This window comes from Biomphalaria glabrata, chromosome 7, assembly GCF_947242115.1.
Source record: "Biomphalaria glabrata chromosome 7, xgBioGlab47.1, whole genome shotgun sequence".
NCBI classification, from domain to species: domain Eukaryota; kingdom Metazoa; phylum Mollusca; class Gastropoda; family Planorbidae; genus Biomphalaria; species Biomphalaria glabrata.
The window spans coordinates 20,381,224-20,407,498 of record NC_074717.1 but is presented as its reverse complement, the minus strand read 5'-3'; the positions used below and the strand labels follow the sequence as shown (position 1 = coordinate 20,407,498).

At 34.5% G+C, this 26,275-nt stretch overlaps 1 protein-coding gene across 4 annotated transcripts; it reads left to right on the top strand.

Moving 5' to 3' along the window:
- Window positions 1-615: 615 nt before the first annotated feature.
- On the top strand, window positions 616-25,495 carry LOC106060760 (NFX1-type zinc finger-containing protein 1-like). 4 transcript variants are annotated; one of them, XM_056035812.1, is made up of 4 exons: window positions 616-695; window positions 13,155-13,241; window positions 14,567-20,582; window positions 22,334-25,495. In XM_056035812.1, exons 2-4 carry the CDS (start codon window positions 13,168-13,170, stop codon window positions 22,367-22,369), a joined length of 6,126 nt encoding a protein of 2,041 aa, XP_055891787.1. In that variant the 5' UTR covers window positions 616-695; window positions 13,155-13,167; the 3' UTR covers window positions 22,370-25,495. The 4 variants fall into 4 exon arrangements, with proteins under 4 accessions (XP_055891787.1, XP_055891788.1, XP_055891790.1 ...); XM_056035813.1 differs by lacking the exon at window positions 616-695 and adding an exon at window positions 3,228-3,303; XM_056035815.1 differs by lacking the exon at window positions 616-695 and adding an exon at window positions 9,344-9,363.
- The last annotated feature ends 780 nt before the right edge of the window (window positions 25,496-26,275 follow it).

The window sequence follows — 26,275 nt, the reverse complement described above, 5'->3', positions numbered from 1 at the left end:
AAAGGCCTTTTGTAAATTTTATATCGCATTAGCCTTCTTCATAAAGACAGTGCTGACCTTAGATAATTGGAGGCCCTAGGCGAATTGAATTTGGTGGCCCCAAATGACAAAAAAATGTACAGCGAAAAAAAAAAGTAAGCAAGGTCTACTACAACAAGAACATTGGGCACAGATTTGTCTATTTCTTCTCTAAAAAATGTTTTGAGTCTTAAATTGTGCAAGGCCCCCAACAATCGGAGGCCCCAAGCGGCTATTTGCGTATGCCTAGCCGGCCCTGATATGGCCCTATGACTATGGCCGTATCATAGATATAAAATACTATATACACTCCTGAACTAGCAACTATTTTTAAAGAAACGTAATATCTAATTATACATTGGTTACTTAGAAAATACAGTAATTTGCATTTCGGGAATTTCCGTTGTGTTCTTGGATATTATCCACACAAAAAATCTGTCTAAAGCTGATTAAGACTAATACAGAAACTAGATCTAGACCTAAAAGATACAAGATCTCTTGAATGTATATTCAATGTCGAATGTAGATATAATTAATAAGTATCTCTTGAATCTAGAATCCTAGATTCAGTATTCAGCAGATCAAGTAAACGCCCTTAAAACGGTGATAGTTAAGTGATAAGTGTGTTGATATATCAATTATATTAATCAATCAATTATTCTTTAACATCTGAAAAGGTAAGTTTTAATTATTAAACCTATAGGCCTACAGATCCGTGTAAAACGTATTTTCTATGCAAACTCTATTATCATTTATTATGGCTGTCAGGCTTGACTGCACATCACTGTCCAATAAACTATTTAAATAGGTCAGGCTAGAGAGCATTATCCACAGTTGGCTTTTGTTTCTCTTTCATGGACATATAACAGTGCATTCATTTTATACAGTTTTAATTTAGAATTAAGTAATATTTGAGAAGCGACTCCTAGAAATGTTGAAAAGGTCGCCCCTTTAGCTGCAGTGATCGACATAGATCTGGCTTATTAGGAATTTTTTTTCTGGGGGGGGGGGGGGATTCCCCCCCCGCGGACAAAAATTATATATATTTGTATGTGTTAGTGTACATAATTAATCTTTATTACATTCTGACCCTCTCTGAAGACGTTTATTGTGCCCTAGAATAGGTTCTTCCTGGAATTTGTGGAAAATGTGTAGACTCCCCGCCCTTGTCAGCAAGGGGGTCTGGGGGAGCGCTGCGCGCGGCGTAGCCCCGCCTCCGAGCACTATTTCTGGTATTGAAAGCCAACTAAATGCATATTCTGATGTATCTACAGTGCTATTAAAAAGTTTTATTTCAAAAACCTAATGTGCTATTCTTACTGACTTAGAACCTCTCGCGCCGTTCGGCGCATTTGCCGGCAAGCTGTTTCCACAAAAATCTGTCACTGGCAATTTCTGAAGCCTCTTCCCACCTGCTTTGGGGATCTCAAAGAAAGTGTGGCGCCAAGTTGTACTAGAATGTCATTGCAACTCTTATTATGCGTAATTCATTTTGTCGGAGAACATGTCCCGCAAAACTCCATAATATGGACGCTCTGTCACAACCTTATTAAGGGTTAGACTCCCAGTTCGGCATATGATTTCTTTGATTTAGACCCGATCTCTATAACTGACTCCTAAAATCTGTCTTAGCCATCTTTGTTGAACCACATTTAGTATTTTTCAAGTTCGGCAGATGACTATTCACACTTTTTTTTATTAATAGAGCTCAGCCACTGGTAGAAATGTGTAACCTCTCTTGACTACGTTCTTGGAATTAAATGCCTGCATTTTGCTTTAGATTTTATATCGAAAAGGGAAGTTTTATCGTCAAAATCATCTGTTGAGAGGTTTCAAACTAAAAAATCTCTGGAGTTTTTTTTTTTTTTTTAATTCAAAACCCCATTTAGCTACGGTCATAGAATTCGGTGACTGTAGCTTGCTTTAAAATAATATTGAAGAGAGAGGTTTTCAACTCAAAACGCTCTGTAGGGGAATTTTAAACTCAAAACCATCTGGAGGGGTTTTAAACTTTTAAAAAAAGCCATCTGGAGGAGGGGGATTTAAACTCAAAACCCCTCATTGGCTTAGCTACGATCAAAGAATTTTAGTGTGTAATTTGCTTTTTTTATATTGAAAAGGTATTTTTAACATCAAAACCCCCCTGAAGGGGGATTTAAACTCAAAACCCCCTTTGGCTACGCTCATAGCAATTTGAGTGCTTAACTTGCTTTTTTTTTTAATATTGAAGAGGTACCGTATTTTTCAGCTTCAAACCCTGCTGGCAGGGTTTTTTTTAACTCAAAACCCCTTTGGCTACGCTTATAGATTTTATAGTGTATAATTTGCTTTTTTTTTTTTTTATATTGAATAGGTACTTTTTAGCTAAACTCAAAACCCCCTTTGGCTAGAATTTATAGAATTTGCAAATTCATAGAATTTGTAGTGTGTAATTTGCTTTTTTTTATATTAAAGAGATATTTCTAGCTATAAACCCCGCTGAAGGGGTTTAAACTCAAAACCCCTTTGGCTACGCTCATATATAGCATTTTCAGTGTGTAATTTGCTTTTTTAAAATGAAGAGGGGGTTTTATAGTGAATTTCGGAGGGGTGTTAAAAATCAAAATATTCCTTAGCTATGCTCTGGAATTTGGGGATTGTCGTTTGCATTATTTTCTTTTGTTTTATAGAAGAGGGGTTTTAAACTCAAAATCCCCTTGGCTGCGCTTATGCAAGTGATATATGGCTTAGAATTAAAATCTCACCTAAAATAAACAAAATTAAAGCAAAACATCAGTCACTAAAGTCCGTCTCCCCCTTCCGCAGGGGGGGGGGGAATTTTCATTTCGGGGGGGGGGGGGGGGGGTTGAACACCCCCCCCCCTGACTTCGCCCATGATAACAATAGTACGTAGTATTACTGTACGCTGTTAGTAAAGCTAGCATGCTTATATAGTTTTTCTTCTTTTATAAAATCATATACAACTATCAATTCCAAATAGTATTCTATACATTTATAATTACAAAATGTTACAACTACATTTCACCGATACTATTTATTTGTTTATTATTGATAGGCCTACATCTAATCCTTATATAATTATTATTATTTGTATTATTATTATCAAAGCCTTCTCATAAAAAATGGAGCTAAAAATAGTTTATTTGAAAATGAAAGTATATTTTCCGAAAAATTTCCAATGATCTATTATTAGATTTAGATTTATATGTTTCTTTCAATTTCAGTTTTACTATTTTCGAACCTAATTTAGATCTAGATCTCAGACTCAATGTTGTAGAATCAACGGTAGGCCCAATGTTTTTCTCGTCTTTGTTCAGCGGATCAGAAAAAAAATATATTTGATCTATTAGTTTCGTATACGTAAAATAATAGTTTTCACACACAATTCTTTCAATGGGCGTCGACAAGGTGTGGAAGGTGGTGCACATTTACCCTTGGATTCTGAGTAGCCATATTCTAGCCTTTTTTTTTTTTCACATCAAACCAATTAACCTTTAATTTGCCTCAACTGAAGTACAGTTGTATGGGTAAGCTAATGTTGTAATAGACTAGCTGTCTTATCACGAATTGATGGCCTACATACTTGCATCCCTCCAGAAGAGAAATCATTGCCAGCTGTCTTTCAATGTGATAAATGCAGTGGCGTAGCTAGCCATGTGCGGGTGGTTCGGGCCGCACTGGGCATCAAGTGATGAGGGGCATCAAACTGAGCACAAAATTTCTCAGTAAAAACTGCATACATTGTACATACATGAACAAACAAAAACTGCTGTATTTGATTAAAAAATGTATTTATTTTGCCACTCTGTTAGTATTATGGGCTTTGCTTAATATTGATAAGTCTGGCTGTCGCTCAGCTAAGACGGAGAAATTGTCTTCTCTGGTTAAAATGGTTGACGGCAGGGATCGAAAGGTCCTAGAGGTAAAAATCTGATAATGAAAAGAATCTTTGATATTATTCATTTTCTCTCAAAGCAGCATCTGGCTCTCAATGGGCATCACGAACGAGTTGAAGAAGAATTGTAAAGACAAAATCTCTTAAGTAGACGGATTGTTAGTTGCTATGCAGTCTTAATTTTCTCACCTATTTTGGATTCTTGACCCCTTCCCTAGTCGAAAGAGCAACGCTAAAGCCATCTCCAGCTTGTCCATCGCGACGAAAAGCGATTCATCAGTAAAGTTATTGACACAGTCAAGGTTTGCAGTTTTTGTTTGATCCACCGTAAAGTGAATAGTTTGTTCACTTGTTTAGTTATTGTTTTTTTTTTTTATTACATGAAAAAATATTTACAGTCCACTTAATATCGCATGGGGGGGGGGGGACATTTCTTTTCTTTAATATTCTCCGCAACAAGAAAGTTGAAGCTACGACTTGGCACCTTGCATCACCTGCGGGTGCCCCTGATTCTTTCAATATACTTTTTTTTTTCATTTTGAGTAGGCCCTACACCTGAACTATTATAGACTATAGATCGTAGATCAGCTAGCCGTCAGTACTGCTTCAGTTCTAAAACGTAAAATCTAGAATCTAGATCTTGTTAAGATCTAGTCAAGATAGAAATAGTCAATATAAATATATAGCCTCTGTATGTTTGTATTTATGTGTGTGTGTGTTTTTACATCCGCATATGTCCGGATGTATGCAAACGCGACAAGAAGCTCTTCAAAATCGACACTAGCAGTTGGTAAAAAGATAGATCCACGTGGAGATCGAGCATAAAGGAAGGGTCTCGGATTACAGATGCCATACACAACAGCAGCAGAAAGAAGAGTGAAAATGCAACGGCGCCTGGTGATTACATATGCCCAACCTGTGACCGCAGCTGTATATCAAAGATTGGCCTCTTTAGTCACACAAGAAGTTGCAAAGGGAAAATATCGTCTCTCGAGAGTAAATGCCACAGAGACATATGTGTGTGTCTGTGTGTGTGTGTTTCTCTTTATCCGAATGTGAATGCATACATTAACTATTGTCACACACACAATAAAAATTTCAGACGTTCTAGAATTTAAACCTAGCATCTCCTGTAGGACGGCTGAATAGGTTCAAACTCACCATGTCCACTATGAGATTCAGTTCGCTGGCCATTTTGGAAATGCGGGGGTTGTCCGATCTACAGACGTCAGCTCTCTTTGGACTTCTATGTCAGGTTACAGTTGTCTTGTCGCTTTTAAGCAGATCATATGAAAGTGATTCTGCTTCTTGGCATGCCTTTGAATGTATACTCCGTCCATGTTTAGTTAGTTTCAGATGCATAAAACAATGTCGGGAGAATGATAGCCCGATAAATTCTTAGCTTGTTTAATGCCTGGTCTGTTCCACACGTTTCTGGACAATCTGACATAAAATGCACCATCCTTGCCGATTCTAACTATGGTGTCTATTTTATTCCAAGCAATGTTGTTCATCACCCAAAGTTATGGCGACCTGGGCTCAGCTAGAGGGCCAGACGAACCCATCTTGAAACCTTTATGTGGCCATTATGGGGTGGGGTAAACACGTGGGGATAATTCGGGGGATGAACGACAACCCAAACGGAAGTACCTTGTGGGTCATGAACTTAGGGGCCCATAACCGTGACTTTGTCGTGATTTTATAGTGATTCAAGTCGGCCTTGGCCCTAAAAACAAGAGGCCAATTAGGGTAATGAACGAAAACCGGAACGGGGTCTTTTAGGAGTAAATCGAGGGCAGACGAAGCCCTCATGAAATCCTAAAAAGAACTATGAGTATCCAAGGGAAGGGGGTCAGCGGCATCATTGGCTCTGCCAGGGTGTAGTACTGTATGCTGCAAGCTGCCTGCCTCCTGATTTTTCCTTAGGGTTGATTCCCGAAGCCTTTGCCATATTTGGGTATTTGGGCAGCAGAGTCTTGAATCCCTTCTCCTAGGTGGTTAGATAGCCAAGTCTAACGAGTCCTTCCTTCCCTGGTTTAGGCGCTAGTTACTCACCATTGCCCCTTTCCTGTTAGTGATAACAGTTCCGCCGGACTCACTGAGCCGCACGTGAAGACCAGGAGTTGGACTGGTTGTCAGAGGGTATTCGAGACGCATGCCATTGGAAGCATTTTATACTACAGGTAGTGGAGTGCTTATTTCCATAACTACTTTCGGCAATGACAACCTTCTGTAACATATGATTTATGGTGCACCGCAGCTATATAGAAGCTAAGCTAATATTTTATATGTCTGATCGTTAATGGCGGGGGGCAGAAGCGTACTGGCTGGCTATATGGGCAACCGGGCTAATGCCCGGTGGGCCTGTACCCAAATGGGTCGGCCAATTTGAATGACAATAAGAATTATACCGTAAGTGTGATTGGCATAGCTTACCTTTCATTTACAGATTTTTATGTGTAATACTAAACGCATAGACTCTCTTAATAAGGAGTCACCTAGATCTATAAACATATAGGCCTATTATATGCTACTGTAGTGATGGGCAAAAGTTAACTAAAAAGTTAGAAACTTTTAGTTTAACTAAAAAAAATTAGCTAAGGCCATTGTTTAACTAGAAAAAAAAAGTTTAGTTAAAATCGTAGTTTAATTTTTTTTTTTTAGTTACTAACTAAAAAGTTTAATTAAAATTTGTACAACTTTTCAACATGTGGTCAGGGTTGAAACCATGGTTGAAACGCACAACCCTCTTTTCTGGTCATGTGATATCAATAACTTTGATTATCAAAAAAATGATGCAGTTAACAACTATTTAGTCAGTCTGCATTTGAAGAGGGTAAAGTAAGATGCTGGTAGAAGTCATGGGATTAAATATTTGCAATTGAAAGTAGCAGTATAATAAAATGTTGTTAAACATTTTTTGCTAAAAGCTTCTATGCAATATTATGAATGGGATTGCTCCGAATTTTTTTTTTATGAGCCACGTGGTGGTGTTTAATTTCTGTTTATAGTGGGAATCTGATTATAATAGTGAGTTAGGTCAATATTATATTTAGTGGTTTTGATCAATTCATTGCGGCAAACAATAATTTTTTAACTGCAGGAACATCAACTACACCCTTTTTATAGTCCTAAGACTTATTATTGAGATCTAAGAATCGACAGTTAGGCCTATATAGATATTAAAGCATTAGATTAACCAACTCTAGAAAAAAAAAAACTTAATCCACACCCTCTCTTGGTCATAAAGTAAATAGACTGTGTCCAACTGAAATTAACAACCTGGTCATCTAGACATACACATGTAGGCCTGATGTATGCCTAGTGTACTGTATGTGTGTAGTCGATGATACTACAAAACTACCCTGCATTTTTTTTCATTACGCGTTATGCAATAGTGTTTGCTTAATGTGGAGTGGTCAGACGAGGCATGGCTATAGTCAAGCATGTTTTTTACACTAAAATAGTTACACACCCTCCCAGTCCAAAAAGTAAATAGACGGTGTGTCCTACTGATTTTAACAACCTGGCCAGATAGACCTACACGTGTAGGCCTATATAGTGTACTGAGTATGCAGTCCATAATGACAAGACCACCAATACCCGGCCAGCATGTATTTTACACTATAAAATAGTTATACAGGTAAAATGTTTCTTAAAACTCCAACAATTTCGTTTCTATTTTATTGGTTACTAGATCTAATTTTTAATCTCTAATTGTATGTTATTTAATGAGATTTAAAACTTTACCGGTATAATTAATTAAAATTTTCCGTTATATAATAAGTTAATATAAGTTTTAATTGAAGGAAAAAATACAAACACACATATTTATTTAGAAATCTTTTATTTTTAATTTTATTGTGCATTAATTAACGATTATGTTAGAAACATTATCCTTATTACTGATTTTATTATGGATAAATATTTCTAGTTTAACCCCCCCCCCCCCAAAAAAAAAAAAAGTTATGAAAAGTTTGTTAAAGTTTAATCAATTTCCTTTAGTTTAGTTTAACTATATTTTGACATTCATGATAAACTTTTAGTTTAAGTACTTTATTTTAGTTGAAAACTAGTTTTAGTTTAACTTTTAAAAGTTAGTTTAGTTCCCATCACTAATGCTACTGATGATTTACAATCCTATATATATATTGAGTGGATTTAACCAAAAAAAAAAAAAAAAAACAAGGTTTATATTTTGTATAGTCCTGCAGAAGTTGCATTAGTTTGAACATACTCGGGTGAATCTATATATTACGATACGCTGAGCTTATTGTAACGAATTAATTATCGGTTTCAGGTTTCAACCCCCCTCCCTCTCCCATGCAGGTTGGTGGTGGAATTTTTGGACTGTTTTTTTTATTTTTTATTTGCTTTAATTTTGTTTATTGTAGGTGAGGTTTCAATTTTAAACCATCACTTGCCCAAGTGCAGCGAAGGGGTGTTTTGATGTTAAAACCACCCTCTTCTATATAAAAAAACAACAAAAAAAAAACGACAGCTTAGCCGAAGGCGAAGGGGGTTTTGAGTTTAAAATTCCCCTCCAGAATTTTTTGACGTTAAAAACTCTCTCTTCAATATAAGACTAAAGCAAACAACAGTCACCAGATTCTATGAGCGTAGCCAAGAAAAGTTTGAGTTAAAACCTCCCCCCAAGAGGGCTTTCAGTTAAAACCCCCTCCAGAGATTTTTTTTTAGTTTAAAACTCCTCTCCACCTGGTTTTGAAGTTAAAAAACCCAACTTCAATATGACACTAAATCAATCTACATGTGCAGTCACCGAATCAGGCTATATATGAGCGTAACCGAGGTTTTTTAAAGTTTAAAAATTCCTTCCCTTCCTGATGGTTTCGTCGATAAAACTCCCCTTTTCGATTAAAAAGCTAAAGCAAACAACATTCTTAGACTTAGACTTAGGTCCTCCCGCGCCGTTCGGCGCATTGGGCGGCAAGCTGTCTCCATAATGATCTGTCACTGGCAATGTCTGAAGCCTCCTCCCATCTGGTGTCCACTGTTCTGAGGTCCTCCATGAAGGTGTGTCGCCAGGTAATACGAGGACGTCCCTGTTTGCGCTTTCCTCGTTTTGGCTTCCAGGTTATCGCAACTCTTGGTGTGCGTAATTCATTTTGACGTAGAACATGTCCCGCAAACCTCATGCGACGCTCAGTCACAACCTCACTAAGTGTTCGACTCCCAGTTCGGCATAGGATTTCCTTGTTTGAGATCCGGTCCGAACATTCACAAAAAAAATTTACTAGAGTTAGTCCCCTAATCTAGATCTAGATGTCTAGATCTAGATCTATAATAATTTAAATATCATTAGAAGTATGTAATTAAAAGTTCAATAAAGACAAGTCACAAGGGAGATCAATCTGCTTGTGAACAACACGTTTATGGCAGCCTGAGAAGGCTCTGAGTCATGTAAACAAGTTACAAACAGATCCATTAAAGTAAGTCTCAATAATACTAGAGTAACTACACTATAGTGTCTATCGAAAGCAGTCAAGTAGCCAAACATAATCAATACAAGTTCAGTTATGAGTTTCTAGATCTAGTCTCTGGATCTAAATATAATTATAGATCTAGATTTAATATATAAATGGAGTCTACTCTAAGTCTAGGCTAGCCGTGTAGCCTGTAGGTATGTTTGTGTGTAGGCACTGTCATCACTGTTGAGTGTTGTGACTGTAGGCGTAGAACTTTGAAGTAGAAGTAGAACTTTGACTCTAGGACTCTAAGTCTAGTTTAGTAGTTACTTAGCTTACTAGAGTAGTTTATGCCATTTATGCTATTCGGACACCTATAGCCACTATACTATTTACTGTCTATAGACTAGCCCAAATTTGAAAGTTTGACTTTGACAGCGCATTATTTTACAATGTTTTGACATAGAAAAGAAAATGAAGTATCAAAATCTTCTTTACACTTTGGTTTAGTAAGTTTAAGGAGAATAAGGATCGACTAGACTAGAGTAGTTTATTTAATTTGGACATTACATGAACTCGGACATTTGCTGTTTTTGTTGTCATTAAATAATTATATAAATTTTAATATTTATTATAAAACTAGCGTGCTGTGTAATGTGCTTGTCCATTTTCCAATGATTCTGACCCTATTTCCTTCCATTTTTATGTAAGAAAAACGAATTTCAAATTTGTAAGTCAGGTTGTTGTTGTTTTTTTCCTATGTTATAATGTTACCCGGATGACTTTACCTCTTTCTAGGGTTAAGACTATAGTTATAGATTTTTTGATTGGCTAAGTCTATACTGAGTCTATAGTATACTATACTAATGAGCCTGGCAATATTTATTCTGTTTTTGGAGCGGATTTATTTGGTTTATAAGCCAAGTTGTTTGATTCCATAAAAAAAAAATTAATTGGGTGCCCAAATTAAATTACAATTTTCTTACCAAAATTTATTTCAGACAACCAGTTTTGGACATCAATGTTAATGATCTTATATTTGTTTGTATATTATCAGCTTAGCCAAGAGTTTTTTGTGTGTGTTAAAAACCCCTCCAGAGGGTTTTGAGTTTGAAACCCCCCTTCAGCGGGGTTTAAAGTTTAAGATAGCTTTTAGGTTAAAAAGCCCCTCTTCAATATTATTCTAAAACAAACTAGTCTCCTAATTCCATTTGTGTAGCCAAGGGGGGGTTTGAGTTTGTTTTAAAAAAAACCTCCAGAGATTTTTTACTTTAAATTCCCCTACAGATGGTTTTGACAATAAAACTTACCTTTTTGATATATACAATCTCAAACAAACCTCTCAGTCACCAAATTCCATGAGTGTAGCCAAGAGGGGTTACAAATTTGTACCAGTCGCTAGGCTCCATGAATAAAGTGCAGTGAATAGTGGATTTGGTTTTTGAACTAAAATTTTTAATAGCAGGATAATGTACTGTAGATACCTCAGAATATTTATTTTTTTGTTTTAAATACTGGAAAAAGTGCTTGGCGGTGGGGTTCTCTCTGGGGAAGCTCACAGCACTCCCCCAGACCTCATAGCCTCAAGGGGCAGGTTGTCTACAGTCTTTCCAGTAACTCAAGTAAGAACCTATCTTAGGGTACAATAAACGTCTTCCGAAAGAATGAAAAGTCAGAGAATGAAATAAAGATTAATAACACACACACACATAATATATATACCCCTTAAAAGAAATCCTGGCTACGCCCATAATAGTCTGACTACATCAATCATGATTCATTATATTATTATTATTATATGATTAACTCTAGATTTAGATATTAGATCTAGATGATCTACAGTCAAGATCTAGAACTAGATTCAAGACCAGATACATAGAATCTAGTCAGTCTAGATAGTAATCAAATAGTTAATATCTATTGATCTAGTAGGCCTACATTAGATTTTAGATCTAGAATAATCTATTCTATATGTTTATTATTACCTGAAATATAAAAAAAAATAAAATCTATCTTTTAAAAGTTTCTTAGCTTGTGCTGACATTAAACTAACTAATGTCAATACTTTTTTAAAATGTCTTTTCCAAGAAATCAATGGATGTCATCTAGTGCACTTGGTAGAACTTACATAGAACTGGGGGAGGGGGGGGGGGAGCATGTCATTCCCATGGTCACTGGTAGGAAATGCAGTAAATATATATATATATGTGTTTTCTCTTTTTTTATTACTATATACCTACTTTTGCTCCCCTCCCCCCCCCCCCCCCCCAACTGTATATATATATATTGTCTGTGGCATTTAAGCCTCGAGAGACGATCTTTTCCCTTTGCAACTTCTTGTGTGACTAAAGAGGCCAATCCTTGATACACAGCTGCGATCGCAGGTTGGGCATATATAATCACCAGGCGCCGTTGCATTTTCACCCTTCTTTCTGCTTCTGTGGTGTATGACATCTGCAATCCGTGACCCTTCCTTTATGCTCTCTTTCCATGTGGATCTGTCCAGTGCCACCTCTTCCCAGTTGCCAGTGTCGATTTTGAAGAGCTTCATGTCGCGTTTGCATACATCAGTATAATGTAAAAGTGGACGACCAGCCGCTCTCCTGCCTTCTATTAGATCACCAAACAGGATGTCCTGTGGAAGTTGACCTACTGGCATTCTACGAACGTGGCCAAGCCAGCCAAGGTGTCTGCTGCTGATAACAGAGCGGATGTCCTGGCACCCTGCTCTTTGTAGCACTTCCTCATCGGTTATCTTATCTTGCCACCTTATTTTAAAGATCCGCCTTAGGCATCGGAGGTGGAAGACATTCAGCTTTTTTTCCTGCCATGAGTAGGATGACCATGTTTCACTTCCGTACAGCAAGGTGCTCAACACACAGGTCCGGTAGACTAGGGCTTTAGTACTGCTAGTCAGCTATATGTTGTCCCAGACTCTTTTCTGCAACCGTGACATGGTGGCCATTGCCTTGGCTATCCTGTTGTGTATGTCTTTATCCAATAGAGTGTTGTTGGATATGATGGAGCCAAGGTAACAAAAGTGATCAACAATTTCTAGTGGTTGGCCATTAATGCTTACTTGAGGTGCAGTGTTTGTGTTTTGGACAAGTATCTTAGTCTTGCTTTGACTGATAATATAGATATAAACACTATGCCTATGTAACACTAGATCTAGAATCTAGTGAATCTAGTCCTTAGTTGTATAAGATATCTTAACACACATATTCATGAAACTGATTACTGTGACATTAATCGAGATCATTCATCATAGAGGGCCTGAACTCTGACCTGCAACATCGCATCCTGTGGGCAGTGGAGATAATAGCTCATTGCCAAGTCACAGGTCTGTACAATGTGGCAAAAATATCCACTGCCCTCAGATTGCGTTGTCGCAGGTCAGTGTTGAAGCCTCCTATAACAAATGGTCTTGCATAAATGTTGTGCTCATATCATAGATGATATAGATCTAGATCTACTCAAAATGTAGAATAAGCAATAAAATAGTTCATTCTGCTTCTCATTCTAGGCTTCGAGAATCCCATATTGATCTGATTATTTATTAATTTATATTAGATCTATTGTTATAGGTTAGTTATAGGCTATAGATTATATAGATATAAAATGGTCTTATCTTGATTTTAATATAGATAAATTAGACTGCCATTTATCTATTTTTAAACTTTGAATCAAATATAGAAGTCTATATTTTATCAAGGATTAAATTAGTTCTTACTTATCTTTAATATTGTTCAATCTGTGTAAAAATGTTAATCACATAAATCTAAATCAACATGTTGTCATTTTTTCTTTCATAGGACACATTCAAACATGAGTGATGATTCTTATGACTCCGATTCTGATGAAGACAATAATGTATTAAGTCCAAATACTACAAGCGTAAAGTAAGTGTGTAATATGTACCGGTATTAGTAATAAGCTACAATTAGTAAGTATCCTTCAAAGTGATCAGTTTGTCTAAAAAAAATTCCATCTGGGTTTACACTATTATCCCTCCATATATAAAGGCAGTACTAGAGAGCAAAATTTTAATGAGAGAAAACAGATAATTAAATATAACCCAAAAAAAGGGACTGCACCAGTGACCCTCTGATATGAGAACTCCACCTAGTAGCAATGCAGTACTAAGCGAAGTAACCACTGGACCATGGAGGTTAAAAAAAAAACATCTTTCTGATTCAATGCACTTTGCAAACACCTTCTGTTTAGTATTGTAAATAATGACTGAGTTGTCATGTCATGGTTGGTGCAGCCCCTTATTTCAATATATTTAATTAACTATTTTCTCTCTCTTTAAATTTGGTCCCTAGTGCCACCTTTATATATGTAATATGTTTGCATCATTCATTGTTTCAGCTTCACATTTGGTTTAATACATTTATAACATGTAAAGTAATTGTCACTAGACTTTTCAAAGATGTGGCTATAGTTTATAAAACAGGTAGAATGTAGCATGAACCAAACAGTTACCTAAAATGATGTTTTATTTACAATCCTTCTCTTTTGTTCCGAATAGTATGAAAAAATGTAATATATATTTTTCCTTTTTATCTTTATATAACTGTCTATTAATTGCCTCATCTATCTTCACCTGCTGTTTAGTATTTTAATAATTGTAGTAATAAAAATACCATAAATCTGTTCTATTTTTAAATGTTGCATACTTTACATCACATTGCTCTATAATGAATCGTTATTAAAAATGCCTCATCATGTTTTGCATCCTTAATAAACTATTGTATTTCATCACTAATCACCATCTCTTTCATTTTGTGTTTCTTACAGATCTCTCATATTTTAAAATAAAATCCCAGTAGGTCATTGTTTATGCTAAAAAAAACTAAAACCTAGCTCATGGTCCTCCATGGGTATGTAATTTCTTTTCTAAACTCTATAAGCGTGGTAGAGAGGCTAAGTATGCTTGTACTTGGCTTGTCTACCCATGAAGGGGGCTTGAGGTTCAACATCAGAGTTGTGTTTACTGAGTGCGGCAGCACAGAAAACCTTCTTCCAGATATTTATATTTTTTTTATAAAGAAGGTCAAAATTCATATTTGCATTTTTTGTTTGTTTTGGCCAGTACAGCACATGCAGCTTCAAACATTGTAGTTGAACATTTAATTCATTTATGAACAAGGAAATATAATGTAGTACACAAAATCTCATTATTTATGATCTTATTAAGAATATTTCTTCTCTTCTTTTCTAGGGACCATGATGATACCAAAAGCACAGAGATAATATTTCATCATGAAAGAGATGGGACAAACACACCCAATATCTCACTATATCAAAGGCAGCCTGTCTCTTATAAAACCTCACCTCATCAGGCAGGAGGAACAAAGAAACAAGGTGACTTTCAGTCATCTGAACCTGGAAATAGATTATCTTTCCAAGGAAAGTCAGAAATGCATGGACATAATTTTTATTCATCAGGTATCAACAAATCTGGAACATCCCAAGATTACCCAGATAAGGTTCATTATGAGAGCCACACAAGAAATTTATATTCAAAGCTTTCCAACTACAATAGAGCTCAGAATAAACCTGAGACACAAAACAAGTCACTTCAGTTTGGTTTCCAAACCAGCCCTACCTTTGCTCAAAATTCAAGAAACAGGTTAGGCATGAATGAAAGGATGCCAAATAAGAAAACTTTTGTTGGCTACACCAAATTATTGGAATGGTCTAACAATCAGAACTGTATACTTCTGCTCTTTCAGATGAGCATGGATGTTGAAGGCCTTGAGAAAATGCTAAGTAACAATTCAATCCAATTTGATTGGATGCAACTTCTTATAACAGCTTTGAAGAAAGTTTTAGTAGCACAAGCACAGAAAGGATCTCTGCATCATGTGCTCAAATGTATCTGTGATTCTTTATTTTTTGATTGGCACTTAGAATGTTTTCTTAAAGAACTAAGTAAGCGCAAGTGTCATGATACTTACAGCATAATTGTGAAATTACTGGACGTAATTGAGTATTTAATAGACAATATGAAGAAATACTTACCCAAGTACAACAGAGCACTATTTTTAATTTTAGAATGTGGGGAGAAACTTAATGTCATAGAAAAAACTTCTGATCTACATTTAAAAGTGGAAAAGCTAATAACATTATCTAGAACTGAGGAAGCTAGACCTGTGGAGAATCCCTTACCCTTGTCACAATCTAGTGTTTCTAGATTTAAAAGGAAAAAATTTATACCTATGGCTGATGATGACACACCACCTGATGATTATAAGACAATGGAGATTTTCCCAGAGACAAAAGAGCTCTATTCTTCAATAGACCCATTCTTAAGAGCAAACAAAACAAAAGGTGCTTACAGAGACTTACAACATTATCTTGACATTCATGCCAGGCTTATTAAAGAAGACTATCTAGCGCCAATCAGAGATGGATTGAAAAACTACATGGAAGCTTTGGCTGCCGGTGTAAAAGCTAAAGAACATGATCTTAGATTTTACTACGATGTTAAATTACAGATGAAACAAGATGAAGATCAAGGTATCACTCACTGGGCAATTTTTGATAAGACTGGTCTAGAGAAAGTTGAGTGGGAATTCTCAAAAAGACTGATGTTTGGTTCATTGTTGGTATTTTCCAAAGACAACTTTGAAACAACTGTATTTGCTACAGTAGCCAACAGAGATTCATCTAGACTAGAAAAAGGTATCATTGAAGTTGTATTTCAAAACAATCTGGAAGTAGTTTTTACTGCATCAGAAAATGACAGATTTATTATGGCAGAAACAACTGCCTACTTTGAGTCACATCGTCATGTCCTAGAAGGTCTTCAAGAAATGAAACAGTTGCCTCTTGACAGATATATTATAAGCTGTAAGAAAGAAGTTCACCCTCCAAAATACCTTAAAAACATAGCTACTTACAATTTAGCCTGCGTAATGCAAGAGACATATGATGATTTTTCAATTCCAATTTGGGACGAATCTAAATGGCCTGATGCTTATGCAACAACTTTAAATGATTCACAGTTAGAAGCATTAAAACTTGCTCTAACTCACGAAATGGCCATTATTCAAGGTCCTCCAGGAACTGGTAAAACTTATATTGGTCTAAAAATCATGGAAATATTGTTAGAAAACAATGTTACCAAAGATCCATCAGAGTCTAGTGGTCCAATTCTTGTTGTTTGCTACACAAATCATGCCCTGGACCAGTTTTTAGAAGGTATTTTAGAGTTTTGCTCAGAAGGTATTGTCAGAGTTGGTGGAAGAAGTTCAAGCAAACTTTTAGAAAATTACAATCTAAGAGAGTTAAGAAGCAATCCTTCTTTAGATCGTAAAATAGAAACCAATATAAAAATAAACATCAGAAATTGTAGAAAAGAATTAAAGATGATAAGTAAGGAGGTACAAAATCAGTGGCAGCAATCACTGCACTTGGAAACAACGATAGTGAATTTAGAGGATCTTGATGATGAAATAAGCCAAAAACATTATGCCCAATTAAGTGATCCTAGTAGATCAAGAACATCCCAACCTCCCATGAGAACATGGCTAAAAGCAGCAAATGCAAATATGGAGAATCATTTGTTCAAAGCAGCCAAATGTCATTTGTCTAAAACAATTGCAAGTGAAATAAATATTGAAGAGAGATATGACATGGTTTTAACCTGTAGGCTTTCAGCCTCTAAACTTCTATTTAAAGAGCGTGTTAAAATCTATCGCTTCTGGTTAAATAAACACAAAGCAAAAATAGCAGCAGCAACTGAGGAAATCATTGAGTGTGGCGAAAGTATGGCTCTTGATCAGCTTTTACACGATGGTGAAGAAGCCAGTCATGACATACTTCCAGATGATATTTTAGTGAAATATATGTCTAGTGAAAATGTCTACAACGTTATCAAAGAATGTGTTCAAATGGAAAATAAAACTTGTGAATGTGAAAATGATTTTATAAAAGCCTGGCTCTTGAACAACTTCACTAAAGCAGACCAACTACTGGATGCCATTGAACAGTTAACAGAAAAGAAAAAAGAGCAAGGAACTAAGCAAGGAATTAATGTGGACAGTGAGGCAAAGATTCATAATAGTCGATGGGTGATTGATGAGAGTGATTCCAGCCCATCTGAACATGAAACTGATTTTGATGACTCTGACAGTGAAATTGAGACTGGTATGGATGATATTGATGATGTTGGTATAAGCTTTAAAGAGTTGGCGAGAAATTTTAAACAGCAAGGAAATCAAGAAATTCAAATGTTACAAAGAGCTGAAAGACTGCGTATTGATCTGTCAGAAAAGCCTGAAAATAACATTGAAGATGAATGGCAGGAAGTCAATAATAGTTCCATGTCATACAGCAAAGTGTTTTCTCTTTTCCACAAGACTGTGCCCTTTACAGAAGTTGAAGCTTGCAATGTGGAGGATGTTTGGAAACTAACATTGCATGACAGATATAAGCTTTACAAGTTTTGGGTTCAATCCAAAAAGAAAAAATTGTCAAAAACTTTGATTTCCTTGACACAAGAATTTAAGGACATTTTGCAACGTAAAAAGGAAGCCAATAGCCTCAAAGATATTGCCATTTTGCAACGAGCTAGAGTCATTGGGATGACTACTACTGGTGCTGCAAAACACAGAAAAGTTCTTCAAAGTGTTGGCTGTAGAATCATAGTTGTAGAAGAAGCTGCAGAAGTTTTAGAAGCCCATATTGTTACTACCTTAAATAGTAATTGTCAACATCTTATATTGATTGGGGATCACCAGCAGTTGCGTCCTAGTCCCACAGTTCACAAATTAGCAGTAGATTATAATTTGGAGATTTCTTTGTTTGAACGTCTTGTAAACAATAATGTGCCTCATGTAACTCTCAGTGAACAGCACAGAATGAGGCCAGAAATTTCTCAGTTTGTGAAACACATTTATCCCAGATTAGAAGATCATTATTCTGTCACTGGCTTTGACGACATTCGAGGAGTTGCTTCTAATGTCTTTTTCTTGCAACACTCGTTTGAAGAAAGTGAGGTGGATGATAGCGCAAGCAAATCTAATTTACATGAAGCAAAATTTGTAACTGCACTTTGTAAATATTTTTTACAGCATGGTTATCTTGGTAAAAAAATTACAATTTTAGCAGCATACAGTGGACAAGTTACTTGTATACGAAATGAGATGGAGCCAGAGAAAGATGTATATGAAGGAGTTCGTGTAACATCTATTGATAATTATCAAGGTGAAGAAAATACAATTGTTTTGTTATCTCTTGTTAGAAGCAACACTGAAAATGAAGTTGGATTTTTGAAAACAGATAACAGAGTCTGTGTGGCATTATCTCGAGCTAAAAGGGGAATGTTTGTTATTGGAAATCTTCCGTTACTGGCAAAGAAAAGCAAACTCTGGACAAATATTTTATCAATGGCTCAAGATGAAAAAATAACAGGTGTAAATATGAGGCTGGTTTGTGTAAACCATGCTAATCATGTGACTTATGTGTCCAATAGTGAAGACTTTAAAAAAGAAGTTCCTGAAGGGGGCTGTAATAGAAAATGTGATTATAAACTTCCTTGTGGTCATACTTGCATGAGAATGTGTCATGCATCCGATAGATTTCATGAAGAGACAAAGTGTGAACAGCCTTGTTTAAAAAAATGCTCAAAAGGACATCCTTGTCAAAGAAATTGTTTTGAAGAATGTGGAGATTGTGAAGTTATGGTACAGAAGACTATGCCTCTTTGTGGTCATGTAGATAATGTGCCATGTTCTAAAAACCTAGAAGAGTTAGAGTGCTCACAGCCTTGTGGTCAGATAATGATTTGTGGCCATATTTGTCATGGAAAATGTGGTAAATGCTTCAATGATGCAGAGCATCAACCATGTACAGAGAAAGTTCTTAAAACCTGGCAAGCCTGCCAGCATACAGCTAATGTTGAATGTAAGACAGATGTAGCAGATGATCCTTGCCCAGAAAAATGCTTGCAACGTCTAGAATGTGGCCATCTGTGCAAAGGCACTTGTGGTGGATGTCTTTCTGGTCGTGTCCACAGACCTTGTTCAGAGAAATGCAAAACTCCTCTTCCCTGTGGTCATCCTTGTCATGGTCCTTGTGGTGGTCAGTGTGTCCCCTGTGGAGCTAGATGTGTTGTATGTTGTCGACATGGAAATTGTGATAAGGATAAGTGTGGAGATCTGTGTGAACCATGCACAGAAAATTGTGCAATGTCCTGTCAGCACAGACAATGTAACCTGCGCTGCATGGATGAGTGCAGAACTCCAGCATGTGGTAAGCCATGCGGCAAGATCACAAAATGCAAGCACAAATGCTATTCTTTGTGTGGGGAACCTTGTGTGTGTTATCCTTGTGAGAAAGATAAATTTAGTCTAATAGACTCCAGTGGTAAGAAAAAGCCTCATTATGCTGTAGCTCATGACAAGCGTGAAAGGGCAAAGAAATTTGAAGTTCAGCATGATACAGTCTTAATGAAAATTCCAAGATGTGGAGAAATCTTCACAATAAATCAATTAGACAAGTATGTTGAAAGTTTTGAACCTCTTGGGACTAGTTTTATTAAATGTCCTAATTGTCCAGTACCAGTTATGGGAATTGCAAGGTATGAAAACATAAATAAACTGAGGACTGAAAAAAGAGAAAATAAAAAGGCAGCTTTGATTAAGGCATCAAGTGTATCAGCTGACACTATCAACATTCTATTAGATAGCAAAGAATTAGTCAGTGATTTCTGTAACATTGACGAAGGAGATTTTCTGACAAGAAAGCCTGGGGAGATTGATGCTAACCATGCAATGGCGTTATCCTTACAAATAAGGTTTTCTTTGGTTTTAAAAAAGATTTATAAAATTCATCAAGAATTCTCAGAAAACATCAAATTTGCAGTGATTAAATGGAAGTTGATTATAAACACTATTAACAGAAATGTTACAGAACAGTTCTTCAGAGAAATGTCTCTTGAATTGCACAGACTTCTCCTCCTGGAGCAATTGCACATTTTAACACAATATTTAGAAGATATTGGAAAATTATCAGATGAATTGAAAACAACAAGCAGGTCTATTTTAAAGGGTGGCAGATCTAGACTAAAATTAACAATGGAGGACAAGTTAGCCTATCAAAGCACTATAGAAGAGCTTTATAGTTGTTTTGAAGACCTTGAAGCTGATAATCATTGGCATGTCCAATCTAATCATCTCAGGGAGCAGTGTAAATTTGTGACCAGATTTCTTGACCAACCAATGGAGAAGGTAAATTGATGATGTTGTTTTTTCTGTTTATTGTCCTAATGTCTTATAAACAATAAAAGAATAAATAAAAGAACACAGTGAATTACTTTTTTTTTTGTTGCCATATATGCTTTATTTATATGGTAAAGTTATATTTGTTAAGGTTGAGTCTGATATTTTCTTTTATTTAAGTTTTAGCATATAGCTTTCAAAAGAATCTTAGTTGCCTACTTTGAAAATCATCTTGAAAGATTATGATATTAGAAATTAAATTAAAATTTCATTTTCTTTTTAGAATAAACTAAACACATTTATTTTTAGTAGCTTTGAAAGTGGGGAAAGCTGCTATTAGTTTTGTCTGGTCTGTTTGTCAGAGAAAATCATGTCCTGTTCCTAATATAGACTCCCCCTGTTTTTTTTATTATTAATAGTAAATAGTTTTTTAAATGCTTTATTGGCTTGCTGATTTACTTTTATTAACAAAACTTCGCTTTCATAAGATAAAAAGTAGCACCAGAACTTTGCAAGAGCAGCTACAGAATATCATGACATCAGATTTTAATAGTTTGATATCTAAATATGACAAGACAGACAGGCCACACAAAACTAATTTCAGGGGCTATTTAAAAACTAAACTTTAAAAATGTTAACCTTACATTAAAGAAAAGTAGGTAATTTAACATTAGTAAGATTCTATTATTAGTAAAATTCTATTATTACTTTTATGGATTACAATGAATAACAATGGATATGTATTATTAGGCAAGAACTTGTTCTGCGGATATTTCCAAATAGAAATGGTATGTAGGAGAGTAAAATTCTGTGTTTCTTGACTAAAAACTTAGTGTAAAGGTTAAGAGGCTGATTGAATAGAAATTATTGTCTTTTTCTGTTTTTATTTGTTTAGTTAATGATGATAATACGATTAAATTAAATTTAAATTTTAACTAATTTTTTATTTTTATTTTGAAGAGTTTCTAAACAATGTAATCCAGATAATTCAATCTTGCATAAATGAAAGTTCCACTTTTAATTAATTCAAATTTGCTTCATTATTTTTTTTTCTATTTGATTATTTCCCAGTTGTATAATTGAAGAAAAAAAAAACAATTATGTCTGGTTCCTGATAAAACATTAAAATTTTCTGTTCATTGATTCTTCCCCCCCCCCCCCCCCCCGACCCAAATAAGCCAGTGGTGAAGTCACTGGTGGCTTTTATCTAGCCTTCAACATGCTGCAATTAATGGATTTGTAACTTCCAATTGTGTATAATGCATATGATAAGACACCACTGTGTTCCTCCATCTCTACACACATATCAGATAATACACTGAATTGTTTGGGAGCCTAGTCCCTCTCTTGCTTTGTTACTGGACTGGACGTTGTGTTGCAATAAATCAAACCACTGACCACCACTTTTATATTTACTCAAGGACTGAACACTAGCAATATGTTGTTTTTTAAATTATAAAACAGAATAGCATAATTATGTCTGTGAAGTCCTAATCCTTTGATGAGAAAAGGCAAATCTTAAACATATGTATTACCTTGACATTTGAGCAATTCAAGAGTTCGAAAACACCATTCATTAGTTATTTCCCTTGATGAGTGTAATTCTTTCTATTTTAAATTATATGAAGTCCTCTGTGTAAGTGTATGTACCCTGTATATATAATAGTAATACAGGGAAATTTTCCCCCTCTTTTTAAATCATAATTATTGACATTTAACAATTTTTTTAATACATTTTTAAAATTATTTCTCTTTTACAGGATTTGAAGTCAATTTTGCGTGAGATTAAAAAATAAACTTTTGATGAATGGCTTAGATATATCTTCTTGCAGTAAGATCTTTTCAAAGTTAATGTGCAACATATACCATAATATTTTGTTACTAATATTATCATTTTTGTCTTAAAAGTTTTATTTTATTGCTTCAATGATTTATTTCAATCTTTCTTTGTTGGTTGTAATATTAAATTTAACATAGCATAAGGTGATAAACTGATATTTTGCAAAGTTTGATTTCTGTATTTTTAATTATAATAACCCTTTTATAAAATAATCCAGCAAATTTTGGTGACAAGTAAATTAACTTTTTTTATGCTGGTTTATTTATAAACACTGCTATGTTTAAGTAGGAAAAAAACAAACATTTACTCAGTTTTCATACCATAATTATAAATATTTTTTTTCTTCAATATCAGTACATGTTGTTGTCATGGATATGGTGTGATATATTACTCTGGTTTGGGTTAAATATAGGTCTAGGCTCAGTTGCTTTTTTATACTGAAGTAAGGTAAATATGCTTGTAGCAACTGTGTTAGCTTAGTCATATGAAACACTGCACTCATCCATCTTTAGAATTGATGACATTGCCATTATAATCAGGGTAAGTTTTACAAATTAAGTTTAATACTTAAGTTATGTAAGGGTTAGATTTTAAGTTCAGTTTAGGCTCAGGTTCAGCATTATAATAAGATTACTATAATTTTACTAAATAAAATTTCATGTTCTTAAGATATACAGTTGTTTTTTATTAAGATAACTTTGATTTAAACCAATCTATTTGGCCTTTTTTTTTTTAATGGATACTATCAGGAATGCTTCTAATCCTTGACTAATTATATGATATTAAGTAACTTTATATGTAAGAATTCTAATATGAGTGAAGTCATATATATTAGTCTATTGGTGATCAGATTTCATGTGCAATAAAGGACATAGTTCCTAAAGAGTTTAGCATTAGGCTGCAAAACCTAGGGTCTTTTTAGAGGCTGAGAACTTCAGATGCACCTCATTTATCTTTTTTTTTTTTTTTTTTTTATAATTTCATGACATCATAAAAGAACACCTGTTAGCTATTAACACTCATTCAGCAGAACTTTTGCTGCAGTTGTCGCATGAACCTTTAGGTTTTGAAGTCAACTTTACAAACTGTTTTTAAGCAGTTAGTAACTAAAACTGTGATAACATTTTAATGACTTGTTCAATATAACCTGCATACTTTCATGGCTTTTACTACTTTGTTCTTAGTCAATGACAAATAATGTATTGGTAGTGTCAACAAGCTTCAAATGGCTTAGATTTATTGCTTTTTTTTTTTAGTTTGTCTTTTTGTTCATAAGTATTGTCATTCCTTATGAATGTATATTTGTATATCATTTAACTTTTTTTAAATTAATTAATTTCATTTGGCATAGTAATTATTTAATTGGATAGCTGAATTTTTGTTTGAAAAGCATATAATTCATAAGCTTATTTTTTTTTTTTAATAAAATATTGATTTTGCATCAGCTTTATTAGTTTAATAATTATAATTTTAATACTAGCAATATTTCAATATTTTTTGGTTTGCACCGTCAACCTTTAATTTTACTTTTTATTTGAAGTATAAATCACATTGGTATTGTAGATTTTTTATTTCATATTGTTTATGTTTGACTAGAAAACAAAATGTATTTTATGTACATAATTTCTTTAGAGACTGGACCATATACTGGTATTCTTTTGTATGCATACTTAAGACATTGACTGACAAAATGACCCAATATAATCTTGCCTGTGCTCATTTATTAATTTAATGATGCTGGATCAAGATAGACCTTTTTTTAAAATTGCTTTTGCTTGTATTATTATAATAAACTAGTTGTAAAACTGATCAAAATTATGAGAAAGCATTTAGAGATCATAAAATGTTTTAAATTTTGAGGGCAGTAACTTTTTTTTAAATGCCACAATAAATTTTTTTTTAAAATCGTGCATTGCATGTCTTTTTTGCTAAATAATTTTTTTTATTTTAAATGTAGATGTTTTTAAATAAAAATCCAGGTATATAACAACAAAGGCATGAATGTAATTTTTTTAAAGTAATATTACTGTTTATTTTGATTGGTCATAATGTTCTATGAATCTTAAATTTATCATTGCCTCATATTGACCTTGTGCAGCTGGTGAATTTTTATTTTTTTTGACACTGTTGTTGTAAAGAAGCTAATGCTTTTATTAATAGATGCTTTTATCTCTTTTAAGTGTTTGTATGTCATTTGGAAATTATACTTATAAGTGAACACTGTTTATTACAGTTCGATCACTAATAATTGATTTTTCTTTTTAATTAGATTAACATTGCAACAAAAATGTGTATAATAATAATAATAATAATCTTTATTATAATGTATAATGATTTGTTTTATGGACTTTTTTTTTTTTAGAAAGATTCCATTCAATCTACTAGTAAACGTTTTTAAGAAGCCTGTTCATTTCTCTTTGTTGTATCTTTTTATCATTTTTTATTTTAGTTTGAATTTAAAACTTAATTCCACTCAACTCCCCCTTTGCAGACACTGTGCCCACCCTTATGAAACCATAAACCATATCCTCTTTGAATGCCCCTTCCTAATCAACCTTAGGCAGACCCTACGTCCACTACAGCCCAACATAACCAAGACCCTGTATGGCAGTGCTGAACAACTGAAGAAAACAGCACACTATTTTTCCTTGGCACAGTCTGCAAAAGAGCTCACAGCTCAGCAGCAATAAAGCTGGCTGGAATAAGAATTTAAAAAATTACGTTTACAGTGTTTTATGGTGTCTCTAATACAATGAAAGAAATATGTTGGAATATTGTTTTATTAACAGTACTTTTAGAAACTTTATGTAGTTAAATATATTTATAGATCATGTTGTATATGTTGCGAATCATTATATAGCTTCCAGATAATTGATAATTTGCTAATTGATGATGATGCAGTAAATGCAACCCAAATAATTGATAGAAATAAATCTTTAACAAAGGCCTAAGGGAATTCAATCATGCATGATAATAATTGTGATCCTCTTTTCAGAAATCTTGGTATTGAGGAAACCTCAATTGTTTAAAAATAAAAATTTGAAATGCTAGAATTCATTGAAATAAAACGAATACAATTGCATTATATGTTTGAGTTTTAATTGCAATATCTGTTTTACTTTGATATTGATTGTTAGAGTGAAAATCTAAGTTGATAATGGCTTGTCTCAGGTTCTCTTCCCTTGGATCATCATTGAATTCGACCTCTGCAGATCAACAACTAGTGAACGTTACTACTCTCAGGGTTGTTTTAAAGCCTTAGCTCGTTTGCCTGAGCCCCTGACTTTCGACACGCACCTTCGTGTGTAAATAAATAAATAGATGTTCACAATATAATGCTTCATGAGATGATAGTAATTTATAATAAACAAACTGATAAAGTAACATATTGAATTTAACAAATATCATAATATAGCTGTTATCTTAAATAATCATTCTGCACCTTGCCTGTCCCATAGTACCAACAAAACACATTAGTAAGCATTTGGCCTCAACGCAACAAACGTACCTTCAACCGTACCTTGGGTTTGATGTTATGAAATTTGTTTATAGCTAAACTAAGTAGCCGCCTACATGTAATAATGTTCAATTAATTAGTAAAAACACTTGATCTTGAGACTTTACAATATAAAGATAAAACACACAAAATAAATGAGCTATTGCAACTTCAAACATTACAATTACGAATTGCTGCAGTAATACACCGCAGCAGTAAATGTGATGACTTATGATCTGAAGTTGAACAATAAACTTACTGCAAAACAGTTTCTAGCTTGGAAAGCAGAACGTAGGCCTATCATGCAGCTGAATGTGACGCAAATCACATAGGTTCATCCGGTGCGATGGAATCTCAATGTATCCT